This window comes from Malus domestica, chromosome 06 (assembly GCF_042453785.1).
Source record: "Malus domestica chromosome 06, GDT2T_hap1".
Classification (NCBI taxonomy): domain Eukaryota; kingdom Viridiplantae; phylum Streptophyta; class Magnoliopsida; order Rosales; family Rosaceae; genus Malus; species Malus domestica.
The window spans coordinates 33,432,272-33,453,154 of record NC_091666.1 but is presented as its reverse complement, the minus strand read 5'-3'; the positions used below and the strand labels follow the sequence as shown (position 1 = coordinate 33,453,154).

At 35.3% G+C, this 20,883-nt stretch overlaps 3 protein-coding genes, 1 long non-coding RNA gene and 1 other non-coding gene across 5 annotated transcripts; 4 read left to right on the top strand and 1 right to left on the bottom strand.

The window, feature by feature from the left end:
- Positions 1-6,272: 6,272 nt before the first annotated feature.
- Positions 6,273-7,845, top strand: LOC139197234 (uncharacterized). The gene has a single exon (XM_070824200.1). It carries the CDS (start codon positions 6,945-6,947, stop codon positions 7,683-7,685), a length of 741 nt encoding a protein of 246 aa, XP_070680301.1. The 5' UTR covers positions 6,273-6,944; the 3' UTR covers positions 7,686-7,845.
- A 6,248-nt stretch (positions 7,846-14,093) lies between these two features.
- LOC103437985 (uncharacterized) lies at positions 14,094-15,536 on the top strand. The gene is made up of 2 exons (XM_008376519.4): positions 14,094-14,719; positions 15,187-15,536. Exons 1-2 carry the CDS (start codon positions 14,297-14,299, stop codon positions 15,358-15,360), a joined length of 597 nt encoding a protein of 198 aa, XP_008374741.1. The 5' UTR covers positions 14,094-14,296; the 3' UTR covers positions 15,361-15,536.
- Positions 15,537-15,691: 155 nt separating this feature from the next.
- Positions 15,692-16,836, bottom strand: LOC103438217 (non-specific lipid transfer protein GPI-anchored 10). The gene is made up of 3 exons (XM_017332843.3): positions 16,416-16,836; positions 16,180-16,281; positions 15,692-16,009 (listed from the first exon to the last, which is right to left on the bottom strand). The coding sequence occupies exons 1-3, from the start codon at positions 16,765-16,767 to the stop codon at positions 15,858-15,860; spliced, it is 606 nt and encodes a 201-aa protein (XP_017188332.2). The 5' UTR covers positions 16,768-16,836; the 3' UTR covers positions 15,692-15,857.
- An 855-nt stretch (positions 16,837-17,691) lies between these two features.
- LOC103437986 (uncharacterized) lies at positions 17,692-18,474 on the top strand. Its single transcript, XR_011582443.1, has 2 exons — positions 17,692-17,951; positions 18,044-18,474. It is a non-coding gene; the product is annotated as an uncharacterized lncRNA (long non-coding RNA).
- A 673-nt stretch (positions 18,475-19,147) lies between these two features.
- Positions 19,148-20,179, top strand: LOC103437987 (uncharacterized). The gene is made up of 3 exons (XR_011582444.1): positions 19,148-19,385; positions 19,484-19,565; positions 19,734-20,179. It is a non-coding gene; the product is annotated as an uncharacterized protein (transcript).
- Positions 20,180-20,883: the final 704 nt, after the last annotated feature.

Sequence of the window (20,883 nt, the reverse complement as noted above, 5' to 3'; positions counted from 1 at the left end):
CGTTTGCATCCGACACTAAATAATCGCCAGAAATTTATGTTGGAAATAACCGACAGGATTTCATTGTTATCCGACACTAACTGAATGATGTGTCGGATATCTTTTATCCGACATCCAACATAATGACTTATTAAACCGCCACCATCATCCGACACCTCAAGCTAATATTGTAGTAGTGCAGTTTTGATATCTCCTTTGAAGATGCTCTAAGATTGCAGCGTATTTACCTTAATGCGGAGGTGGCCGTGAAGGTGTAAGAAGTGTAATAACCGTTATTGTTATAGGAAAACTAATGAAAATGACTTGAAAACTTTGAATTTTAACGATAAAGACAAAATAAATGGTAGAGTGAATAGTAATATGATTGACTTTTTAGTGTAAAAATGTGATTTTTCGTTAAAGTAAACAATATCATGAGTTTTTTGTTAAAATTTTCTATTTTTATTTTGAATTTTTAATTTAAAATACCGTGATTTTGACCTTTTTATTTCATGTGAGACGTTCGTAAACAAAGTTACTAGTAATATGGTACAATGAACAGCAAATTGGTTCCACTATATATCATTCGATGCTTGGTTCTGCATGCAAACTGTGTATTTTGACTTGCAAATTGCACTGATCCATCGATCATTGCACCTTTTATAATACAGAGGCTAAAACTAGTGCCACATGGCAACGTCGAGACCCTTGATTTTGTTTAGGTGTAGCTCCCGCATCTTACTATTATCTATTCAAGGGTACGTATATATGATGTGGAATTGCAGATGTGGTTGGGTGGTTGCAAGTGGAAGAAGATCTAGAAGAAGAAGTAGGGTTTTGAGATGCTTTGGGATGAAGCAAACGATGAAGAAACGGGTCCATGCAGTGCAGATGCAGTGCCATGCAACAAGTACGTGTGGTCCTCCTCTTCCTTCAGGACAGGACCATCATAATTCACAGATACAATAGTCGTTGAAGCATGTGACTTCGGTGGTACAAACCTGTCAATTCCAGTATCTGCTGCCAGAGTGTTACATCGGCGCACTGTATATTTGCCAGTACTACTGTTTGAGCTTTTTATAGAAAAATTAATGAAAAAAAATTTAAAAATTTTGAATTTTAATGATAAGAATAAAATAAAGGATAAAGTGAATAATATTAGGTTTGAATTTTTAGTGTAAAAATATGATTTTTCGTTAAAGTGAACAGTACTGTGAGTTTTTCGTTAATACTCCCTTTCATTATTTGCTACCTTGATATATACAGCAGCAGACTCTATCCGTTCGGAAATTGCTTGCATGGAAACCTGATTATTTAAACTTTGAAGTCTCATTTCAGTTTGATGTTTTATGTAAGGGATATTTTGGATGCGGTCCCTAATCCTTAACATTTTTTTATTAAAACTTTAATGGTATTCAAAGTTTGATCAAGGTCTCTTGACTTTGTACATCTCATTATATTACTATTAATATTTTTATTTTTATAGTTTTGACATTAATTGTTTGATATTTTATGAGATTTATAATCCTATAAATTTAAAATCCCTAATTATAATACTATTATAAACGGTTACAATAAAAAAAATTCAAACATTTTGATTGAATAAATGGATAAAAACTATGTAAAAATAAGAAATAATAAATGGTAAAAGAATGTATCCATAGTGTTAAAAAAATTGGAACATTTTACAAAAAAATTGGTACATTTCACATATAACAAAGTGGTACATTAATAAAGAAGAATGAGTATATTATAAATAAATTAGGGTACAGATAAAAGATTAAAAATTAAGAGTACAAATGAATTTTAAAAAAATATAGGCGCTAAAAAAAATTAATACATGGGTACAAAATAAAACTAAAAAGAAAATACTACAAATTTTTTTAAAAAATGTTGCAAACTAAAAGTGAGTACAAACTAAAAATATAAATATATGATACAAAGTTTAGGCATAAAACATAAATATACCATATGTAATTTTTCTATCATTGATTAAATATACAATGTCATGTGACGGTATACACATGGGTACAAACACAAATAAAACTTTAAAAAATATGGGCACAAAAAGAAACTAATATATGGGTACAAATTAAAAATGAAAAGAAAATTGGTACAAATTAAAAAATATTTGCAAATTAAAAATAGGTACAAACTAAAAAAATATATATGATAAAAAAATTTAGCCATAAATATAAATATACTAATTGTAACATTTTTAACACTAAAGGAATATATTTAAAAATAAAAAATATTTTATTATTCAAATAATTAATGATGTTATTAATACCCAAGGACTTTGATAAAAAATTAAAAATGAATAGGATTTTAATCAATGGAGTAACAAAAAGAATGATATGAACCTAATTTTCCCTTTATTTAATTATTCCGCTAGACTAACAAGATTATGGATGGAAATTCCAACTTCTGGACCCGACTTTATTGTCTGAACATCATAATTGAAACGTTTATTTGTTTTTCATCATTTAAAGATCATATATGCAAAAAAATTACTCAAACTCAGGATCTTTTAGTCATTTATATGCATAAAATCATATGCTTAACCATGAAAATGTTACTTGTTATCAAAACTGTTAATCGGTTTGATACAAATAAACGACTAAACAATTTCCAAAATTGAATAGTTGTTTTACAAATTTGATCTTTAAATGATAATAAAATGAATAAACACTTTCGATTACAATGTAGGACCGATAAAAGTTCGTTAATCGTAGTCAAGGAACAAACAAGTTTCCCAATAAAAGAAACACATCCATTTTCTATTTTCACTTGTCCACCTTTTTTTTTCGTTTTGACAAGGATGGTATTTACGGAAACATATTTCTATTGACTCATTCAAAATGAGACAACTTAATAACTTACCCTAATGTCAATTCAAATTTAAAAACCGCAAGTTGATGTAGAGAGATTATATTTCCTCTTTCAAATTTCGAATTCTTTCTTTCAATAGGTGGTGTGGGGCAGCTTCTCCTTGCTGTGGCCTCATCCATGACATGGAAAGACCTGCATCGACCAAATTATATATTCCTAAATATTTACTAAAAATAACAAAAAAACAGATCATGCAGATATTTATTTGGCTCGTGGATCCCGCCACCCGTAACATCGTGAAATCCACGCCAAAAAGAAAACATATAAAACGGCAACGTTGAAAACTTAAACGTGTCACCTTCGGCTTGTGAACACATCGACTCCTTCCGTCGGAAGATCCGATCGCTTTAATAAAAGACTGCAGAAGGCGGTGGTGAGTCGGTCGCGTGGCGATGACGGACGTCGTGGTTCTCGCAACACGTGCCGCGCGGATTTGCGTGATGTGGCGACGTGCATGCGTGGGAGCCGCAGAAGCTGACTGGGACTTCGTCGGTTCTCGAAAGCCGCGAACTACGCTTTTGTTTTGTTTCTCTCACTCTCTCATTGTCGGCGCCGTTTCGGTGAGTCGGCTTTCAGAGTCGGCTCACCAACTGGTTTGGCGTGGGATTCGAGGACGTGTCACGTTCACACGTGGTGGGCGATGGAGTGTGTGATGGTGGAGATGTGTTTTGATTTTTTTAAGAGCTAGGGAATTACGTCAGCCTTGGATTAATTTGTGGTCCTTTTTATTTATCTCAATTGTTTAACAAGTTTTTTTATTTTTATTTTGTTAAATTTACCAAGTCTTTTATTGGATAATGTTAAAGAGACTAAATTTTTTGCCTGTTTTAATTAATAGCCACCGTACCGTAGTGATAGGATAGTTGGAAAATAGCTCATGTGGTGAATAAAACTAGGATTTAAGCTCATGTGATAAAGTCTGTTAGGATTTATGCCTAAAATTAAAATTTCTGTTAATTATTATCACGTGAGCATCAAATATTAGACTAAAACAGAACTCTCCCTACACATATTATGCTACAACAAACCTCTCCGTTAATTGTTAACACTTGGGATTGGCTCATGTGCTAATAATTAACATAAAATTGACGGAAATTTTAATTTTGGGCATAAATTCTAACAGACTTTATCACATAAGCTTAAATGCTAGTTTTTTTTTTACCACAAGAGCAATCTTCCAACTACCCTATTACCATGAGGACTATTAATCCAATTAAGTCTAAATTTTTAAGTCAAATTTACAAACTTAATGATGTAATTGTCAATAATTAAATTATTAACTAAATGTATAATTAACATGCTTGTTTTTTATTAATTTGATTTACAAATTTAGTATAAAAATTTAATCTCCCTCGCATACTTCATAAAAGCAAATGACGTTGTGATCCAATCTATTTGTACTCATCACTCTATTAACGTTCATGTTGATTGACAGCCTAGAATGTTTGAGTATTTAATATTAGCAAGCGTACGCTACGTTACAGTGTTTCAATTATACAGTACGTTAATGCATAAAATCAGTGAAGATTTTGGTACAACAGAAAGTGTTAAGTTTGTGACCTTCGTTAGATTACTTCGGTCACTAGTGTGGATAAGTATGTAAATGGATAGAGACAGGGAATCAAACACAAGATGTACGTGGTTCACCCAGACTGGCTACGTCCACGGAATAGAAGAGTTCTCATTAATTGTGAAGGGTTTACACAAGTACATAGGTTCAAGCTCTCCTTTAGTGAGTACAAGTGAATGTTTTAATACAAATGAAATTAGGAAATATTGTGAGAGAATGATCTCTATTTATAGAATAGAGTTTCTAGTTTCATTTTGACATTGACACGTGTCGTGTTGTGATTTGCTTCTGATGTTGACACGTGTCGCGCTATGATTGGCTTCTGATGTCGACACGTGTCGCACTGTGATTGGCCTCCTGGTTTGAGGGAAACTCTTCTGGATCCTTAACGGTATAACGTTGACCGGTACTCAATAATTTTGGGATTGATCAAATATGGTACAAACACACTACAATATACGTCATGAAACATCTATTTCGAAAGTGACTAATAATATAGCATCTGATAAGGTGATCGGACCACCTAATAATTAAGTTGTCTGAGTCAAGTTTTTACTTGTTATAAGATGATTTAAGTTTCACTGTAATTTATACCAATAACATGACGTCACGTCTTTCAATTTCTTAGCCATTTCAGGGTAATTTAATAGTTAGGAATGAATTTTAAGTATGTATTTTACACGGTAAGTTTTGATTTTAATTTTTGATGTTAACGAACCACACGATGGTAACCATATGAATCTTAAAATGGCTATGTGAATGTTCTTAACTTTTATAAAAATATACTGACGTGACGAAATTACCAGCTCGTCTCCTTTGTACACAAAAAACGAAGAGATAATTCTTGTTAGTCTGCATACAAGGGCGGCGTTCTGGGGTCTATGTATATTTTCTTTCCTTCAAGAAGACAGGATATTTCTATGCCAAATTATGAAATTAATTCTCTATCTTGTACGGGGGACTTTTAACTTTTGTGAAATGGTCTTAAAATATGTTAGGAATGTACTACAAATTTAGATACGAAAACTTGAAAATGATTAGATGAATGTATTTAAGAGAGAACTCAGTTTCAAATGATTTCTTTGAAAAATCATTTTGAAAATCCTTAATGTCTATCTTATTAATAAAACCATTGGCATTGACTAATTGACAGCAAGAACAGTTCATTAAGGAAAATGTTTAAACATTGATCGTGTTCTCGAATTTTAACTCTAAACAAAGAACTTATCAAATTACGCAATTGATTTTGTTGACGGTTTTACTATAATAAGACCTTAATCAAGCAAGAAATCGTCAAGAACAAACAAAGACAGGTAAGCCAAAAATCCTCATCACCACTCCCATCCTATCCCAAGCAAGCCGATCCAAGCAAATAGAAAAATTAAACAAAAATCAAAATCAAAACAAAAAAAGTGATAAAAATCAAAACCAACCACAGGATTTCACCCAACTCTGTGGGTCCTCAACGCACCTCAAATGTCAAAATTAAATATATAAAATCTACAAAACAAAAAATTAAAAATATCCACCTAACATTTTATTTAAACTACATATTAATAAAAAAAAAATTTGTCAACAAAAAAAAAAATGTGAGGAGACATTTTTGTCTCCTATCACAAAAAAAAAATTAAGGACTTGCAATTTCACAAAATAAAATTGTTATTTTTTTGTTTAAACCCCATCTACAAATGATTGTATCATCTCTAATTTTAAAAAATTAAAAAAAAACAAAAAACAAACCTCTCTCCCTCTCTTCCCACTCCATGTTTTTTCTCAATCTCCTTCACCCTCCTTCAATTTTAAAAACAAAAATAAAAAATATCACACGTACCTTTTTCAAGCATATACTAGTAAGAGATTACAAAAAGTTGGCAAACATAAATAAATATTGACTAAAAACAAAATTTAAGAATTAAAGAAAAGCGACTTTCTTTAATTTAAAAAAAGTGAGAGACTTGCGTGAGGGGTTTCATTCCTACGCAATGCCCGCGCCTACCGGTTTTCTTCCGGTATTAAATTTGAATACCAAATCCAAATCCTAAATTTGTCTCTCCATTATATATTCCCCTTCAACAATTCAACTCTCTCACACCTTCCTCAAGTCTTCGAAATACCATTTGCTTTTCGCACCCTCTTTCTCTTTCTTGAGGTCCCCAAAGAATTTGCTAATTTTCTCTCCTTTTCTCATCCACCATCCCATCTTTTCTCTCTCCCCAACCATCTTTTTCCCATCTCCCAAGCAACTTTCTCTCTCTAGAAAAGACGTTAGCTAATATTTGCCCCCTTGTCCAACTATATATACCACCTCCCACCACCTCACTTATTATACTTGCCCACCACCGCTTTTACCCCTAAAACCCTAATCCTTTTCTCTCTCAACCTTTTTTCCTTTGTGTGTGTGTGTCTCTCTCTAGAAAACCTAATCCTAGATTTGGGTTTTGTTTGTTCCCCCTTTAGAATCATACCTAAAACCCACTTTTCTATTTTCTCATTGGTGTAGAAAATGGATGACACAAGCAACCACAATAGGAAGCGAGCCCGAGATGACTCAGACAACTCGGAGAACTCAGAAACCAATAGCACCCAACCCGATACAAAACTCATCCGAGTCGACTCGAGCAACTCGGTTGCCAGCTCCCACCAGTCGGGCTACACCGGAGATGAATTGAACAACTCGGATATTAACTCGGGCGAGCCATCGACTCAGACTCCCGATCGAGTTGACTCGGACGAGTTGCGTATGGGGTCGGCGGAGGTCAAGCTGATACAAGACGACCTACTTAACATCCTGGACGACTCGGACGCCGTCCCGGAGATTCAAGACCTTGACTCGGTGATTAAGAGCTTCGAGGAGGAGATACAAGTTCCGGCATTTCCCGCGTCCGAAGACACGTCGGCTTCAGGCGAGTCGAGGCAGCCAGAGCTTGGTTACCTTCTGGAAGCTTCGGACGACGAGCTTGGTCTCCCACCGACCAATGGAGCAAATGAAGAGGAAAAAATCGAGGCCGCTGATTTCACCGAGAGTGGTTCCCAGGCCTTTGGATTTGATGGCATGGTAGGGTTCGATAACGACTTGATTCCAAGTTACGACTCGTTCGATTTCGGAATCGGTGGCAACTCTGAATTTATTAATGACAGTTATATTGGCGGGGAGGAGTACTTGGCGTTAGGCGGTTTGTTTGATTACTCCGGCGGCGGCGTGTCGGATGATTCGTGGCGGACCGAGTCGCTTTCCGCTTCGTAGAAACGTTTCGGGCGGCATGCCGAAGGGTTTTGGTTAAACCCCCGGCCCGCTGCATGCGGAAAATGGGTTTTGTTTCATTTTACGCGCTAGACATGCAGATGTTCATATGATAGAGGTTGTAAAACTTGACAGAAGGCAACGTAAATGGAAATTTTGTGAATGTTGATATTGTTTTATGAGATGTGATATCCACACATCATTTTTTATTTGTTTCACACTTTTTTAATTTTCGGTCGTTGGATCGGATGAATTGAAAAAGATCAAATGACAGAAATTAACTAGAGATGTGAGAAAAGTAAAAAAAATGTGTAGATAGCACACCCCTTGTTTTATTTGTCTGTAAGATGTTACTTGACATAAAATATTCGTTCTAAATTTTTTATACAGTTTCATATATCAAAATATCTTTAATAGATATTCGTTTTAAATCTTTAACCGTACGCACGTAAGAATGCATAGACCTATATATTTGTAATAATTCTGATATTGTACAGAAATTTATATATTATTAAAGATTTAGGATACTAAGACCATCTCCAACCCTTGGGCTAAAAGCCAAATTTTTTAGCCTAGAAAATTTAGCTTTTAGCCCAGAAACATCTTTTCTGCTCAAACCCTTCTACCCTAAAATTTTAGCCCGGAATTATTAAAGAATGAAATTAGCCTAAATTTTTTTCTTAAATCAATTTAAAAAAAAAATAAATATGTAGATTATTGTAAATTAATTTTATGAACATTTTAATTTAAAAAAATTTAAATTTCGATAAACATTTCGCATTTAGCCCGGGGGAAAGCTGGGGGGTATTTGGCCCAGAAATAGCATTGGCATTTAGCCTAAAATTTTAGCATGGGTTGGAGAGTGTTTGGGGGGTAATTTGGGGGGGGTAATTTAGCTTTTAGCCCAGGGTTGGAGATGGTCTAAGCCAAATACCCCCCAGCTTTCCCCCCGGGCTAAATGCGAAATGTTTATCGGAATTTAAATTTTTTTAGATTAAAATGTTCATAAAATTAATTTACAATAATCTACATATTTATTTTTTTTTAAATTGATTTAAGAAAAAAATTTAGGCTAATTTCATTCTTTAATAATTCCGGGCTAAAATTTTAGGGTAGAAGGGTTGGAGCAGAAAAGATGTTTCTGGGCTAAAAGCTAAATTTTCCGGGCTAAAAAATTTGGCTTTTAGCCCAAGGGTTGGAGATGGTCTAAGGGGTGTTTTCAACTGAAATAGAGGGATTTTAATTTATTTAATGAATTTAAGAATATTCATGGGAAGTTAAGTGACTAATATATGTATTCAATTAAGATTTTAAACTAGTTTATTAAAATTCTTATAAATTTCGGTGTGTTTGCTTAGGATTCTAAAAGAGTTTATTATATTCTATGTATATTCAATTAAAATTCTCTTTTAAGGAATTTTTAGAAGTTGAGCAATTTGAGGAAACTTGAGAAATTTTGCATTGTGTTTTCATATTTAACTTATCTCAGGAGTTAAAATAAAATTTTACATAAAGTCTCTACAAATTAAAACTCTTATCAAATCTATGAATTTATCAATCCATCAAATCTCAATTAAATACACCTAGTCTATTATGACTTATTATGAGTGAATCACGGCTGATTTTGTTTGCCCAGGACAGAAAAATGTATTTTGAATTTTGTGGGGGTGTGATTCAAAAAGAGGAGGGAAGGGTTGGTGGGGTAGGTCCTTCGATGTGAAGAGCTCAATGGTTTTGTTATCGTTTTCATGACTTCTTTTTTCAAAGCACAGCTAAAATGCTCATATCTTTGAAACAGTGCAGATGAAGATAGTAATGGAGGTCGATTGATTATATTTCAATTCTCAGGAGGAGATAGGTGTAGATTTAGTATTTTTTTCCCGACTAATCAGGTGATTTTCTTACTCATAATTTACTTTTACAAGTGCAAGTTTGTATCACTTTTTTTTAGAACAAGTACGATGTTTATTAAAGATGTCAACAGTTCGTACAAAGAGAATAGAACTGTGAACTTCTGACAAAAAAAAAATGTGATGGGGCTTTCAATCCAGACTCAAGGAAAAGGATAAGGATTGTCTGCCCTCTTATTTTCGGTGCTCTTTCGTGTCTTTCTGTTTTGTGTGGTCACTGTTAAGTCACATCAACATTTTATATTATTTTTATTATAAAAATAATAAGACAAAAATAAATAATAATATAAAATATTGACGTGATTTAACTGTGACCACACAGACAGGAGGGCACCGAAAGTTGGAGGGCAGACAATCCTTGTCCCAAGGAAAAAGGAGGTCACCACTATAAACTTTGGAAATAAAAGTGGCTAAGTATTATTTTGGTATTTTTATAAAAAGTGAGTATAAAAAAAAGTTGAGCTAAAAAAGGTGTTTGGTAAACACTTAAAAACAATTTATTTTCACAGTTTTGGGTGAAAAAAGCTGAAAACGTGAAACATTAAAAATGAGCTTATTCTCACAGCACAGCTGTTGACCCTAGAAACTACAAAGCCTACGTGGCGCGCAGGCCGAGTAATTAATGAGCTAACTACGTCCTTCGGTGAATGCGGGGCGTGCCAACTCGTCGGCCGAGCTCGGCCGATGAGTAAATTTGTTGATGTTGCGTTAGGTCACGCTACTGACTTCTGCGTCTTGCGATTGCGGCCGAGAAAGGAACACGTCTCGGCCTCTTGGGCTCTCGAACCTGAAGACAATGTTACTATTTTTACGAAGCTCAATATCAAATTCGGCTTTCAACGTGCCGAATGTAGTCACTTGTAACACCTCACTTCGCCGAGAAGGCTGATGAGATGACCTCGACCAACAAGGATTCAGAAATCCTTCTCGACCGAGACTTGGATAGATAATCAATCGTTCTCGCCGCAGTGCTGTTGATGCCAACGGAAGATACTGCGAGACAGACTGATTCTACGGTGACAGAGCTATCTATGCCGACTTAAGATATCACCGGTTGCTTCCACAGTGCTGTTGATGCCAACGGAAGATGTGTCAGCGAAAAAGGAAAAAGAAAAATCACAAGTTGTGAGAATTTGCGCAGGGCAATTTTGTGTTGATTTGCAGGGGCCTTTCCCGTTGCTGAATGTCTTGTATTTATAGTAGCAGAACACCGAGCCCGAGTTCCAATCCTATTCGAACTAGGTTTCCTTCTCCGGATTAATATTACCTCGATCAGTCCTATCTCCGCTAGGACTACGAATCTAGTCCTTAACTGAGCCGGATTCGCTTTCTAGTTTATTGATCTCGTTGAGAGTCCCTATTGTACTAGGACTCGACTTGCATTCTGATTTAACCGACCTAGGCTTGGAAGCCCATGAGCTGAACGCTCCATGACCCTTTCGCCGTACGGCTTCCCGGGCCGAGAGTGATTCTTCCCTCGGCCCAAACTGCTATTTTGGGCCCAAACAACAGCAGAAACAGTTTTTTTCCAAAGCACAGCAATACCAAACCAGCTCTAAGTAGTGTTGGTTTTAGGATTTCATTTCCTTGCCTATTAGGGTTAGAGGTTAGTTTTCTATATATATTATACTAACTACATAGAATAACAAGTTAGACACAATGTAGTTCCTTCATTTTGTAGTTGTCTCGGCTTTCTTCGTTTCATCATTAATCAATTAATCTTTGTAGTCTGTTCATATGTTCGTTAGTGTAATATGATTTTCAACTAGACTATCCTCCAATAATATATCTGCTAATATGAAGCACTATTTTTCTGAAACACGATAATGAAATACAAATTTCATATCTAATTGGTTGCTTGCCAACAAATCAAAGTAGAACAGAATCAAATACGGGAATCAATATGTGTTGGATTCTTACTTCATTTTTATGGTGTTTTAAAAGTTTTTCTAACCGGTTTATACCATACTTAGGGCATCCGTATTTAGATCTCGTATAAATATTCGGGGGACTCAAATGTAATTATGTAATAAATGGAGGGGTAAATATGTAATAAGTGAACAACCCTTATTCTATAAAAGGACCCCTCACCCTCACAATTAGGGGAAGCCAACTCTTAGGCCTTAAGCTCCCTCATCCTCTCAAAGCTCTCACTCGCATATTCAGAGCTCTCTCTCTCCCTCAGAAATACAATATCAGCGTGGACGTAGCCCAAACCTTAGGGTGAACCACGATACATCTTGTGTTATTTACATTTCTTGCAGATTCATGGTCGAATTTTCGTTGTTCCAAGACCTCTGGTTTTGTGCATCAACACAACCAAAATTAAGTTGAATTCAACAGTGTAAGTTGTTGGGAGTGAATTTTATATCGAAAAAAAGACCTCGTATGTGCCAATAGTAGTTGGATTTATATGTAATGCTAATTGGTTCAGTGGTGGAAACTCAACTCTCTTTATTACAATAACAACAAAAAACAGTTGGGTTTAGTAAAAAAAATTGAGAGTCATTCACAACCACTAATGAAGGATTCCTAAAAAAGTCAAGGATTAGTAATCTTTTTTTTTAAAATCAAATGGATTCGGTCTTATACAAACCCGAGCAAGACAATCAAAAAAGAAAGAAGATAAATTCTTCTTTCATTACTTAGGAGACGTGTAAGATGAAAGTCTCATGCACAATATTAAATGAGAGAAAGAAAGTGAGGTGACGTGGGAGGCCTATAAATGTGTTAAAATTGGGCTATGTCCGTAGAATCCAAAACCCTCAAAAGAAAAAGAAAAACTTAAAAGTACAAAGTCCACAACTAGTTGGGTTGCTTGCCGCCAAACCAAAGTAGAACAAAAAGAAAAAAGGTAGAATCAAATATTAAGCTTCAATAAGGCTCATGACATGAGTCACAAACAGTTCAATTTATTTTATTTTATTTTACACGATAGCTTTATTTCAAATATTTTAGTTTGTAATAGATAATTAACCTCGGATCTTTAGGGTTTAGATATCTCGACCACACTTCTGATTACATTCATCGAGCGATGTCCAACACTGATCCGGACGAAAGGCGCAACAGTAACAAGGTTTATTTTTAGAACAGCCGTCTCTGCAAAACGATATTTTGTCCTCGTATGGTTTCACCCTGAAATTGTCGACAACGTTGTTGTTGCTGCTAGTCATCGCACCAATGCCTTCATAGCGGCCTGTTTACAATATTTTCCGTACGGAAAAATAAATTAAAAGAACCAAAAAATAAGAAATTAAATAGATCTTTAAGTTGGCATGCATGAGAAATTTTTTGTACGTACTTTCAGTAAGAGCGGAGAGGGTTATGAAGACGATGCAGAAGAGAGCCAATTGCACTTTGATTGCTTTACCGGTCGCCATTGAAGTGTTTGTGAAGGAACTTTTGTGGTGACATATATGCATACAAATTGTTGGTTTTGATAACAAGAAATTTAAGCTAAAATTTTGGAGTGAAAATCCATGGTGATTTTCGTTACCTTTTTAGAGTAACGAAATATAAGGTTAGTCATAATTTGTAGGATTTTTCTTTGTGCAAGAACTAGGGCTTGGGTTCAAAATGCAAAAAGATCCGATCCGATTATAAGTTTAGGGTTTAGAAATATATACATACATTTATTAAGGAGATTTACCTCCTATAAGCAAAAAAGAAATTTAATTACATTCTAATTTATTTAAGTCTTCACATTTTATTGTGTAATTACAGTAATCCAACCTTAAACCTAAGTTACGGGTAACGGGCCGCTTCACCATTTTGGATCACCACAAAGACTTGTTCGATTTCTTTATCATTAATAAGAGCTAGAAAAGTTATTAGAATTACAGTCTTAGTGCAATTATCTTTTAGTTTGTAAAGTGAGAGTTTTTAAGTTTGATTTTCTCAACAATTGACTTTGATATTAAATTATTATGACAGACTTATTGTCCAACTTTAATGAAAATCTCATACCCTTTAATATAAAATATTGTTGCGTAATCTCTCACTTCCTAATGTAAAATATTGTTGAATAAAAAATAAATATGGCTTTTTTTTTTAATCCAAAATGGTTCATGAGATTAATATAATTCTTTATTTTGGTCCATGACAATAAAAATTGGTAGAAGTGGTTCCTGCGTTTGTCCACTCTAAATCATTTTGGTCATTTCCTAAAAAATTTGCCAATATGCTCGCTAAATTGTCGGATGAATGACCATGTGAGCACATTTTTAAGGGTATTTTTGTCAAACTATCAGGTCTGCAACCACTCAAACCAGCAGGAACACTGGAAATTTCATTCACCAACTTAGAAGGCAAGTCCTGTCTTAGCTTTCACGGAACGACTAAAATTATTTATAGTAGACAAACTCAAGAACCACTTCTATTGATTTTCATTGTTACGGACCAAATTGAGGAGAGGTCAAGGACCACTTTGGAAGACAAATCAAATTAAGTATGAGAAAATAAACAATACACCACATCAGTGCTTGGGCTCATAAGATGGAACAATAGTTTACTAACTGGACCAAAGTGGACGGACCACATGATCCAATATGGAAAACAAATCTTGGTCAAGTTTTATAGAAAAACATCCATTATCATCTTCACACACTCATTATCTCATCCACACACGCTGCTGAAGAGATATTTGCACTTTGCTCATTTAGCTTTGAGCTGCTAAGAACACAGGGATTCTCACTCTTCTCCCTCATGGCTCTAGCCATAGCCAACAGTGGAAGTTCCACCGGCGGAGCTAGAGTCCCTTACAGCAGCTCCACCACCAGACAGTACCCCTACACCAACCTCTCCTCACAACGCCAGCTCCTCTTCCCTCCCTCCTCCAGAAGAGCCCTTCACGTGGTGGCAGCCAAGAGGTTCACCTCCAGAACTGGAAGGACCGACGGCAAGAACAGGAGGAGCAACACAACCACCAGAGACCAAGAACAAGACATGATGGGGTCGCAACGAACGGCTGAGATTGAAAACGTCGGTGGTGGGGCTGTGGGAAACGTTGATGATGGGTATTTCTTGCCTAAGCTTCCCGGGGATGAACCTTGCTTTTGGGAAGGTGAAAAATGGGACTGGCTTGGATTCTTTGTTGAGTACTTGTGGGCTTTTGGTATTGGCTTTGCGGTATGTTCACTACTACTCTTTGTTAATTCGTTCATCAATTTTTGTCCTTAATTTAATGTTGGGTGTTTATGTTCAATGATTCGTATGTAACAAATCGATGATTTCAGAATAATTTAGATTTTATTAATGAACCGTCTATTTATATGGTACTTATGAATCAACTAAACAATTACCAATTTGATTGATTCTTTTGCTAGAATGATCCTTAAATAATGAATATAAACAAATAGATCCAATTATAATTGTGTACTACGAAAGTTCGTTAATCACAACTTGATAAACACTAGTTAAGGGTGTACTTCTTTGTCAATATATACACTGCCATGCGGATAAGTTAAAATACATAACAATGCATGATTAGATTAAAATACCGTAATTGTGGCATTCCTTGTGTTTACGTAAATTTTACAAATTGAAGGCTAACGTTTGACCCCCGGCCGTTTGTTTGTTTTTGTTTTTCCCTGCAGCTTATTGCTTGTTTAGTTGCTGCTACTTCTTACAATGAAGGAGCAACTGATTTCAAGGAAACTCCAGTCTACAAAGATTCGTTCCAGTCTCGGGAGTTTTTGGAAGAACCGGAGGCATCCAACCCGGATGTCTTCGAATCCAACCCGACTGAAGTGGCTCCTAGTTTGGAATAGTTTCTTAATGAAATACGTGATACAATCCTAGGCAAACAAACATTCTGTCATAGTTAAATATCTCTGTTTGTAAGGTGACTTTCCAAATCTAAACATCTTTTTTTTTTCTTTCTGAATTGTATTTTATTATCTTGTACGACGTTTATCAAATTGTCAGAGATAGCATTGTTTGTGGATGTATCTGTTTGAAGTAGAGAAAGTTTGTGTGTTACCGGGTGTATACACGTGTGTCTACATCTCTCATCACACACGGGTGTATACTTCCGGTAACCATTGAAAAACAGTTCCACAACACTTAAAACAAAACCTAAGTCAGCTGAGAGCCCATATATAATTTGACAGTCACCACTGTTTTTATTCAAATCAATAGAAGTTCGATGCTATCTAAGTAAAACCGTAATGAAATAAACTCTCGGTCCTAAGTTATAAGTAAAATCTCTAAACACAACATAAAAAACCATCCAGATATTAGTCTGGTGGTATAAATATGATCATGTTTAAAATGGAACTCCTGCCACCGGAAAACCTGCCACAGCGAAAGCCACTGCAAGATAACTTCCCATCTTCAGTTTGGTCCCAGCATTTGCAGTTCTGCTAAACCCTAACCCCATCGTGGTGGGTATTGGTGCAGTTTGAGGCATTGGAGTGGCTGAAATCCCAAAAAAATACCAAGCCCGAGTTCAAGAATTTAGAGGGGATAGTAAAAAGACTAAAATAAGCGAACTCAAATTACGTTTAGATTGTTATTTAATTTTTGAGGCATTATTTTGTAAAATTAGAGGGATTGCGCAAGAGTTGGATATTTTTATTTTTTCCTACCAGCAATTGTAGAATTAGCAGCAGATGAGTTGGTGTTTTTCCCCAGAGGGGGATCTTGAGAACTAGGTGAACTAGGAGGCACAGGTACAGGTATCCCTGCACCTGCAGCAAAAAGATCGAAAAAAGATTAGAATAACATGACTTAATGTAAGATTATGTAATGACACAGAACAGTGAACAGAGCTGGACTCAGAATCGTAAAAAAAACCCTAATTTTCTTCAAAATCAGAAGTTACCCGAACAAGTAGAGATGTCGACTTGAAGGCTACAAACAACGGGAAGCTGGAGAGCGCGAGTGGTGTTGATAGGGAATGTGCTCAAAGTAGTATCGTTGAGAAAAAGGCAAAGGCACTCTGGCTGCTGGCTGTAGAGCAGCTTGAGGTTGTCACAGCATGATTGTGCAGGTGATATGGCAGTGCCTTGCACGAATGGCACACACGGGGCCAGTGGAAGAAGCCGCGTGGTGCATTGAGCAATGTTAGGGTTTTGTGAGAGGACGGGTGGCGGAAGGGAAACGAGAAAGAGGAGTAGAGTCACAGAGGAAATGGAGAAAGGATCTTGAAGCAGAGAGCTGTTAGGGGAAGCCATTGTTGTGTTCTCATGTAGAAGAGTTAAAAAATTACCAAATAATGTGTAAATTAAATAGATGAATTGTGCATGTTTTGGATGTGATGAGTTTCTTCTATATGTATGGTGTGTGTTATTCTCTGCATGCATTTCTTGCTGTCTTTTGAGTATCAGTTGCTACATGCACTTCTTGCTCTATTTCCCCAAGGTGCAATACAGTCTGACATGTACATTCAACTTCAAAGATTAACAAAAAGAAACGGTTATTGGCATGTCAATAATGTCATTTCGCACTCCTAGAAAAAAATACGCATCGAGAAGTGCATGATCACTTTGTTGAAGTGTCAATAATCGTTCCCCAGTTCCAATAGACTACAATACTGAAATTCGAGTCCTCCAATGATATGAATTTTGCTTTTATCTCCTTGTTTTAAGAATGTAATCCAATTTTCAAATAAGGTAGCTAGCTAGAAGGATCACTATCCAAAATAATCAAGCACAAAAGAAAAATCATTTGCGCAGTTAATATGATTTAATTGTTCTACCTATAAATTAAAAACTTCACTTTCTTCTCCAACATAAAGGTGATTGCAGTGAAATCAATACAGTCGGACCACTGCTGTTTCATGATTCTGACTTGCTACTTACAATTTTCCACGATAACTACTACAAGGAAAGGAAATATGAGCAAGAAATATAAAAGGCCATCAATGGACTCACCATTTTTGGTCAACTTCAAAATGAAATCCTGTCAATTTCTTCTGCTGTTACGCAAAATTTTGCATCTAGCTGTCCTAAAGCTCATGCAGCTCAAAATCATACAGATAAGATTTTTCAATCAAATATCCGATTCGATTAATTGGTAGGTGAACTGAAGCTAAACAGATTTAATTAACGCGGTTAGCTAATTAGCTGCTATATATATATATATCACTATTCTATATGTGGTGATGGTACAATGGTTTATTATGGCTTATCATTTCCTGTGCTGATAGATCAACAAAGCAAGGTCATGTCTCCAACTTCATGGGTTAAGAAGTTAGTTCCAATGAAAGGCCACAAGAAGGCCAGTGAAAGCCGGCTACTTCCTCTAACCGGCTCTTCTGCTAGAACCAGCCTAGAGATGCAGGAAGTGGTTATAGGTGCTGATTTTCGATGCAGCAAGTGTCAAAAGAGCGCATGCCAGGTGATATCGGATGTTGATGGTAAGAGTTCTTTAAAACCTTTAAAATGATGTGCCACTCAATAAAAAAAAACTTCTAATGTACTCGTTGATGAGGTTTTGCATTTCTTGCAGATGTGGATTCCATGGTGGTACATCTTTTGGATAAGAAGGTTACACTCACTTGTGAACCAGTCCGTAAAGGATCTCTAAGAAAAATCTCGGCCATCTGCGGAAAACTATCTCACAGAGCCTTAAGGACTGCAAGGTTTTATACGCGTCACTGATTCCGCCAAAAAATCGTTTCTGATAACGAATTGCCCTATGCATGTAAAAATACCTAGTATTTGTGTTTCCTAAACCCTTAAGTTATGATCATTATCTGTGATGTTGGCTGAGGTGGTGTTACAATAAAAATATCCTTAGGCCTATCCTAAATAAAGAGACACATGTAAAGCAGGTCTCCGATCATACCTTTTCTTAATCCTAAATGGTATGTAACAACTTAGGATTCATATGTGAATATGGTACATATTAAAAATAAGCTCGAATACGGCTTCTCATAATTAGAATGTGTATATATTTTTTATCAGGTCTGGTATGAAATGAACTTATAATCATAGAATTGACTCGATCATCAGATATAATTTTATAAATCATAAGTTCATAATATACTTTGGCGATTTCCATTTTGGATGGAACAAATTAAACTATTTATTCTTTGATTCCAGTTATTAATAGGTTCCCTACAAGCAACCTAGAAATTTTTAACATCAAATTAGATATAAACTCAAAAGCATCATGATGTACATTGAAGATGACTAGTAAATCAAATATGATTTGTGTAAAACAAGCCTATACAGCCATTTCTTATACTGGCTGTTCCTTAATTCCAAGGGCAAGATTAGAGAGAAATAATACAAAAGAGAGAATTTTGAAATCCCAAAGGGAAACCATTAATTAGAGTCAACTAAACTTTCCACATTCACCAGGATTAAAGCATTTATCATGAATTTGGAAAGGAAAAAAAGGTGTATTCAGAAAGCTGATGCTTTTCTATTGGCATATATATAGTTATATGCGCTTCTGAAAGCAAGAAAGTTATTATGCTCTAAGCTTAGCGCACACGGGAAATAAAAAAAGTTGACAAAAAACAATGCAAACAAGTCAAGAATATAATGGAAAAATCTAGCCGCATTGCCAGCGGATACATATATATATATATATATATATGTGTGTGTGTGTGTGTGTCTTTACTGGGTGGAAGAATCAGATCCCAAGATGAACAGTCCATGAATTAATGAATCAACAGAATCAATGTAACTAGCTCATGACACTCTCCATTCATCCTTTTTCGTTTTCTATAATATCACAATGCATCATTGCCTTTAATATCACCATTTTTCGTCGTCCATTCGAGAGTTTTGGACAGCAATAGTACACATCTGTCTCTCATTACGATTTCATGGCAGACAAGGTATGCTTCAATTGACATTTTTTAGGGGTCATGGAATTTCATTAGTTTCTAATCTTAGTTATCTTCTGTATGATCTGATATTGATTATGCATGTCCAGTTCTGCTACATGCTGATGAGAATCCATATGGACTGCAATGGTTGTTACAGAAAAGTAAGGAGAGCAATTCTCGATATTCGAGGTGAGAACACTTTTTTTCTCTAATCTCTAAACTCTTGGCTAGCTAGTAAAGTTGGCTAGAGCAGTCTTCTCCTTTCCAGCAGTTTATATTAGATTATAAACTCTAAATTTTGTCACACAATTACACAAATATATATAATTTGTTTGTTCATGATTTTGTTATGCATAGAGTTGGAGACTCATTCCATAGAGAAGAAGGAGTGCAGGGTGAGCGTCTGCGGCAGATTTATACCGCAGGACGTAGCGATCAAGATAAGGAAGAAGACAAATCGCAGAGTTGAGATACTCGATATACAAGAGCTTATGAGCAGTAACACCAATGATCAAGATCACCTTCAAGATCAGACGCCACATACGCCTTTGATCATTTCTTGGAATAATGTCGTCTCGTACCCTAACCAAGTTGAAACTTTTTGTACAGAATCACACCACCATTAAACTTGAGTCGCCTGATTAATTTGCGCATTTAAAACTACTGTAACCATCTTTCTTTACAGAGTTGGAGTATGCGGGATAACTTGTATTACCTTAAGTTTAATTTGAGGTTAGAGAGACTGGTCAAGTTTGGTGTACATTCCTTATATCTAGTATTTTATTAAGAGACTAATTACTTTACTTTGAGGCCAGACTACGTTTTACAATCCCCGTAATTTCATTTGATCTTCGACTTAAGGATTCATAGTTTTGACATAAGGGCAGTCTTGCAGTTTGTTTAAGATTTCAACTTAAGAGAATCCATTCAATTAACAAAATTAAACTGACATTTTTGTCAGAATTTTTTTTTTTAAATTCTTACGAACTTATACACATTTTTTCAATTTTTCATACGAACTAATATTTTAAGAAACTTGTCATATCAATTTTCTAAAAATTTGTCATCTCACGCTAACTCCATTAAGTTTTTTTATAAAAAAAAAAATTAGGTTTCATAGTTATTTCAGACTTTTGACCTCATTTTGACGTATTTTTTATTTTTATACAAAAGTATATGTACACAAAGGGTGGGAGAATAAATTGAGTTTGAACTTTTGAGATGACAAATTTCTGTACTTCTCTTTAGTACAAACCTAAAAACTTTGGCTATTAAAAACAAAATGTCATGTTTGTTTAAAAAACTTATGGTGAACTACTAAAAAAATTACATTAGGTTCGCTGACAAGGAGTTTAAAATCCTCATTCGATTGCAACCCTAGTACAATCCCCAATTCGATTTCTGATTTCAGTTTATGGTGTCAGTGCTTATGATATTTTATTTTGATTTCTACATGATCTACTAGCTTAGAATCAGAGAGATTTTTCACTGGTACTTGAAATACAAG

Excerpts from the sequence above, each read along its gene's own strand:
- LOC139197234 (XM_070824200.1), top strand. The coding sequence starts at position 6,945 with ATGGATGACACAAGCAACCACAATAGGAAGCGAGCCCGAGATGACTCA.
- LOC103438217 (XM_017332843.3), bottom strand. The coding sequence starts at position 16,767 with ATGGCTTCCCCTAACAGCTCTCTGCTTCAAGATCCTTTCTCCATTTCC. Across the intron at positions 16,282-16,415 it reads CGACATCTCTACTTGTTCGG|GTGCAGGGATACCTGTACCT; the intron begins GTAACTTCTGAT and ends TTTTTGCTGCAG. Across the intron at positions 16,010-16,179 it reads TGCTAATTCTACAATTGCTG|CCACTCCAATGCCTCAAACT; the intron begins GTAGGAAAAAAT and ends TTGGGATTTCAG.
- LOC103437985 (XM_008376519.4), top strand. The coding sequence starts at position 14,297 with ATGGCTCTAGCCATAGCCAACAGTGGAAGTTCCACCGGCGGAGCTAGA. Across the intron at positions 14,720-15,186 it reads CTTTTGGTATTGGCTTTGCG|CTTATTGCTTGTTTAGTTGC; the intron begins GTATGTTCACTA and ends TTTTCCCTGCAG.